The sequence below is a fragment of the Papilio polytes genome, unplaced genomic scaffold, assembly GCF_000836215.1.
Source record: "Papilio polytes unplaced genomic scaffold, Ppol_1.0 DF824270.1, whole genome shotgun sequence".
Lineage (NCBI taxonomy): Eukaryota > Metazoa > Arthropoda > Insecta > Lepidoptera > Papilionidae > Papilio > Papilio polytes.
In genome coordinates this window covers 1,060,093-1,066,339 of record NW_013524934.1, presented here as the reverse complement: position 1 = coordinate 1,066,339, position 6,247 = coordinate 1,060,093, and the positions used below count along the sequence as shown (strand labels likewise).

Here is a 6,247-nt window from a genome sequence, read left to right as displayed (position 1 = left end):
ATTCCGTTTATAAGACAGTTAAAACTAAGGAATATACAGGATGTCCGGGAATTAATGACGAAGTGGGAGTTAAATCGATTTAAGATTCTTCGAGAAAAACTTTGAAAGCCTTTAGCGGATAAACTACGCAACTTTGGATAGAGATAAGTTGAATTAAGTTACGTTTTGTGACGTCACGTTTTTTCCGGACACGCTGTATATCTTTAATGTAAAATTTCGCCTATTTTTATAAATAAAGATATTTTCATCCATGTTAGTTATATTCTAGATAAATCGTTAATCATTGTGAGGTTTTAGGATAACGTTTTCGTCTGAAGAGTTTATTAAAATAGCGGCACTTAAATGTTAGATTTTTAAAATTAATACTTATTAACTAGCTGTTCCCATGCGATTTTATCAGCATAAAATTATTTTATTGTTTACATCTGTCAAATTGTCAATTGCAAACGTCAAAATGACATAACATGACAAAACTTGGCAATCTTAATTTCTTGATGTTGGCAGCAACTTATGGTCTCTTTCCCACATTAGGGTTTTTATCCAAAATATTTACCCCCTAAGTTTAATGGCGTGAAAATATATAGCCTAATGCGCGACATAAGTTTATGGCTTTTTTGAAAAAAGAATTATTCAAAAATATGCTGTAATTGCTGACAACTTAGACAAGAAAGAAGTGTGTGTTTACGCTTTATTATAATAGTATAGATTATGATTAAGTTTCCGATAAACGCCTCCCTGCTGTGGGAATTATGTTTTTCGATAGTATTTTCAAGCTTAACTAACTAGTCAAGTTTTAACCAAAAGTAATTTTAAACTGTACCAGCCTTACAAATAAACGCGGCATAAATTTAAACTTAGAAATAAACTGAATATAAGCAATTATTAGTACAAATTTTGCTTATACTAAGTTTATTACTAAGTTTAAATTTATGCTGTGTTTATTTGTAAGGCTTTACATGTCCCACCACAATATATTTTTTTAATACAGGATATTATGCTGTAATTGTTTTTTTTATTTAAGAAATTATGTATATCACTAACTTTACTTACTTATGTATTTTGTTATTAATACTAGTTACAACGCTTATTTTCCATTGTATAAAATCGGCATTTTATTTATGTCTATAAGTTTATATGTTAAAAGCTATGAAGAAAATGATTTTTATATGTATTTAGAACTTTTTTAAAACTATTTGAAAAAAAAACTAATTATTAAAATTCATCAAATTTTATTAGTGTTATGTGATAGAGATTTTACTAAATAAATAAAAAAAACTATTCGTGTTCCAGATGTGTGTTTATTTTCAATGAAACCTTCATTTTTGGTGCATTAATAAGTAACTAAAGTTTGAATTCATTATTACTTAGATTTAGTACTATGCTTATACGTATTGGTCCCTTTACAAAACCGCCGCAGTTAACTTTTATATCATAATACAAATTAATCGTAAATTATATAAAAAACATTAATTAATTGCGAGAAGTACAATTTTCTTAATTGAATTAAAAAATAAAACACAAGTTTCTATTAAATATTTGTTGAATATTATCAAAAACACTTAAGTAAATTCTTAATAAACATGGGTATTAAAACCTTGACTAGACGAATTACAGTGTACTATGGAAAATTCAAAATGGTCGCCGTCACAAACTAGTAACATGTTTTTGTACAACCACGCAACTATGAGTAACAAATGAAAAACTTCACTAGTAAAAGGCAATGTCGCCTTAAATACAAGATGGCCGACATTACATAAACATAGTCGAGCAAGTCGCGGAATTAAAAAAACAAATGCAAGTAGCCTATGTGTTCTTCCAGACTATTCTCTACATCTATGCCAAATTTAATCGAAATCCTTTCAGCCGTTTAGGCTACAAACTCTAACAAACATCCATCCATCTAAACTTTCGCAATATAATTATAATATAGTAAGATTGAATAGTCACATCTACACTGTGCTTAATCTATTTCAACAATAAAGTGCTTATTATTACAAAATATGTATGTATTTTAAATATTGAAGAATGAAAAATAGTGGGTACATCTGTGTTAACTAAGTTTATGTTTTAAAAGTTCAATTTTCGTATATTAACACTACTGGCGTATCACAGATTGCAGCTTATGTTTGAGAGCTTTCATTTTTACAGTTAGTAAGAAAAATGTTAAAAATTTATATCTATTCTAGAGCATTACATTAAGAAACACTAGCTGCCAGCGACACGGTCCGTGCAGAATTAAAAAAATAAGTACCCTTTGTCTTCTTCCAGGCTTTACATGTATGCGAAATTTCAACGCAATCTGTTCAGTCCTGAAAATACCTTCTAACAAACATCCAACCATTTATAATATTGATAAGTAAGACAAATAAAAATTAGAAATGAAATAAGTAATTGATAATGAAGTAACCTAATGCTTTCGGCTAAAACAGTCACAATGAGAACTAAGCTATATACCATCATCATCATCATCATCATCAGCTCACTACACGTCCCCACCGAGGGGCTCGAAGCCTACCCTAACACGGAGTGACTAGGCCATAGTCAACCACGCTGGCCGAGTGCGGGTTGGTTGACTTCACACATATCTTTGAATTTCTTCGCCGATAGGTGCAGGTTGCATCACGATGTTTTCCTTCACCGTAAGAACATCGGGTAAATTATGTACATATGAAAATTCGAAAAATCGAAAATCACATTGGTACATGGCGGGATTCGAACCCAAGACCTGTAGATTACAAGTCAAGTGTTCAAACCACTGAGCCACCGACGCTCCTTAAACCACTGAGCCACCGACGCTCCCTCCACCGAAGCTATATACCAAAGGATAGAAATTTTCAAACGATTAACTTCGACTTTGTTCTCTATCAATATTGTTAGAATCACTGCAACACTTCTAATGTTAATTTATACGATTTTTTTTCTTGTAAAAAATGTTTATCCTAAATCTAAGAATTTATTATCTACTAATTTAATTAAAGTTTATCAATAATCTAAAATCTATTTTTAAGTAAGGTAAGTAACTTTTTATCCTAATATCTGGTATTGTGCGACTACTGAGTTCCTACAGCGAATTCACCCGACTCTATGGTTATGTAAACATACTTAAATATATTTAAATTGCCAAATTCGTTAGTTTCAATCTCTTTGACTTCATACTAAGATTCGAAATGCGCTTGCAAGTTTTGTTGCATTCTTTTGCGCTCCGATTTAATCGTCCTGGCCATCCAGACCGCCAAGGACTCGCAGAGAATCTGAAAATAGACATTACGTGGTAATGTAATTTGAAATTAAGAAATATGCTAATATTATTAATAAAATGGCAGTAATACAAACTACGTCGCAGATAAAATATTTAGGGCCTGTCCCACCACTGACTGATAGAGACTCAGAGAGCTTAAAAATGACGTCACTGTCAGATAAGGGAACAAAATCCGATATTTGCATCACATATTTCACACGTTGGATTGTTATCAGACAATTTACAATTTGGTGGGACAGGCCCTAATATATCTCTGTCAAAAAACGTTTTGTCGTCGAAACGCAAAAAATCTAGAAAGAAAAAAATATTTTATTGGTTTTAATGAACTAAAGCTTGTAAAGCCCGCTACACACGTTAGTTTTATCTGATCAGTTCAAATCTGAGTTTTGCCTACACGTTCAAATTATATCAATGGTCGGAGTGTTTAGATAAAATGAGCGTGTGTAACTATAGGTATCTTGCTAACAGTTGTACTCGTAAAATAAATAAAAAATGATTCTTACTTCGAACATAATAAAAACAACACCAGATACAATGATGATGTTGCCTTTGTAAGCTTTCTTGTGGAGCAAAACCTTCTCACAGCCTCTGGCATAGTACGTTCGTTCAGCGATACAGGAACCATGCAGATGTTTCCTAGCTCCCCCCTCTTTTATAGGATATCCTTCAGGACAACAAGATGCTGGTATTTCACGTTGGAGGGATTTGTAGTCTCGTGGACCATCTACTCCGCAACATTGGTTCTGAAAAATGAAGTTAAGTTAATTCTAAATTCTCATCATGACCTTTTTCCTATAGATATTTGGTGATCTACGTATCCTATTGATCACAATAATTTAAAAGATGTGTGAACTCTCCTTTGCTAGTATTTAAGATCCCATAACACATTCCCTTATATAAAATGAACATCACCTCTGCCTGGATACGGTCCCAATATGCTTGAGTGGTCTGGTCCTCAATCGTGGCGTTCTTGAAAAATTGTCCGCGAAGGCTATTGCCGCTTGTGACCCACGTACTGACTAGTGCGCCGCCTACTGCCACAGCTGCTTCCAGCAGTATCAGGAAGATGAAGAAACATGCATGCTACAAGAACAATGTTTGATTGTCAAAACTGACAGAGGGTAAAAGCAAGTCAGTAACGTCACAGTGTTACATAACAAAATGTCGGTTTCTGCAATCATTGTTCGCCCAGCAAACGTCAGATTATTCCCAACCGTGACCCCGCTCTCTCCCCACGTGGAGACAGATGAGAATAAAAAGTTTCATCCGTCCCATTTATTGCGACGTGGGGACGGTTGGAACTTATTTTATTTCATAACGGTTCCATCGGTCACCTTATTGATGATAGTGGGATTAAAAGGTGGGATGGATTAAACTTTTTATACTCACGTGGGGACAGAACTGGGTGACGGTTGGGAATAATCCCAAACGTCATTACTTGCTACACTCACCGCATAGAGTAACTTGACATTTTCTCTAAGTGCACCGACGCAGCCCAGCACCGCCGCAACAAGCAGCGCCAAACCCACAGTCAACAGGAAAGACAGCACTCCACGAGAGACAGTGGACTGTTCAGGCCGGATTCTGCGCTCGCGCATGTTCATCACCGACACCGCGATCAATGCCAACCCGAACAACTGAGAAAAAAAACCAAATAATCAAATTTAGTTAGCTACTTTGGTACCAACATTTACTATAACAACAATTATACTATTCATCACATCATCAAAAGCTCACTATACGATCCCACTAAGGGCCTCGGAACCTTCCCAAGTTAGGGTGACTAGGCCTTAGTCCACCACCTGGCCTAGTGCGTATTGGTTGACTTCGCACATATCTTTGAATTCCTTCGCCGATATGTGCAGACATCACGATGTTTTCCTTCACCGTAAGAATGTCGGGTAAATTATGTAACTACATATGAAAATCGATAAATCGAAAATCACATTGGTGCATGACGAGGTTTGAACCCAGCACCTGGAGATTATAAGTCAAGTGCTCAAACCTCTGAGTTGCTAGAAGTGTCATACGAATGTGGGACTAGAAAAATCGTAACAACTGACTATCCTGAATATTCTAGCAATAGCTCAAGCCTAATTGAAGATACTCTTCGAATGCTGCTTCTAAGAATACCAGTAACTTACAATGAACAAGATATTGAGCAATGTAAGAAAGAACTTCATGCAGCGGATACTTAGTGGCTTCATGGTGGATGTCGTGTGCGGTGTGATGGAAAACCCGACAGGGAGTGCTGAGCTATCGATCACATGACGAATGGACAATACACTCAGTCGGGTGTGAACTGTGTCATGAGCGGAGCGGTTAACCGCTCTGTTATCGAATCAATTCTTTAAATTTGATTATCTGAAGAAAAAGAGCTAAAAAATCGCTATGATTTTGCATCCCTCAAATTTAGTGGATTAGCGAATAATTGTTACCTGTGCATAAAATGTGATATTTACAACACATTACTATGCTAATGATTCAAGATTCAAGTATCCCAAATTGCCTTGGCGAAGAGATCTGAATAGTAACATCGTATCGCACCTATACCTAGGCTGGAGTATCGATAAGGAAACTATTTTATATATGTTGAGTTGTGGCTCGATAAAATAAAAATAAACTCGTTATTTAATGCTAAGTTAAATATTTACACCCTTTTCCAAAACACATGTTCATACATCGTCGTTCCTCTTTTTTCCTTCCCTCAACCCAAAACTTATTTCAAAACAAACGTCAATATATAAAATTCGGAAAGTATTAAAAATGAAACATATTTAACCTCCTTATCCCACATTTATTTATTTATTGAGATAAACCAACACGACAAAATTATGGGACATACACATTTTTACACAGTACAATAAGTAAAATGCAAATTAATAGGTAATAGCAGGAAAAAACCAAATCTAAATTAATTACGTCATACGTATCAATTTAGTGATCAAATTAAATTACAACCACGTCAATAAGGTAAATGATATTAAA

General features: G+C 34.7%; 1 protein-coding gene across 1 annotated transcript; it reads right to left on the bottom strand.

Annotated features, from left to right (window-relative positions):
- Positions 1-3,155: 3,155 nt before the first annotated feature.
- LOC106103712 (23 kDa integral membrane protein-like) lies at positions 3,156-5,530 on the bottom strand. Its single transcript, XM_013283550.1, has 5 exons — positions 5,404-5,530; positions 4,711-4,896; positions 4,144-4,342; positions 3,763-3,983; positions 3,156-3,251 (listed from the first exon to the last, which is right to left on the bottom strand). Exons 1-5 carry the CDS (start codon positions 5,464-5,466, stop codon positions 3,156-3,158), a joined length of 765 nt encoding a protein of 254 aa, XP_013139004.1. The 5' UTR covers positions 5,467-5,530.
- Between the last annotated feature and the right edge of the window lie 717 nt (positions 5,531-6,247).

Bases quoted from the DNA above. Each gene is read 5' to 3' on its own strand.
- LOC106103712 (XM_013283550.1), bottom strand. From the start codon at position 5,466: ATGAAGCCACTAAGTATCCGCTGCATGAAGTTCTTTCTTACATTGCTC. The intron at 4,897-5,403 runs GTAAGTTACTGG...TTTTTTTCTCAG, and splicing joins TGCTCAATATCTTGTTCATT to TTGTTCGGGTTGGCATTGAT. The intron at 4,343-4,710 runs GTGAGTGTAGCA...TTGTTCTTGTAG, and splicing joins ATGTCAAGTTACTCTATGCG to CATGCATGTTTCTTCATCTT.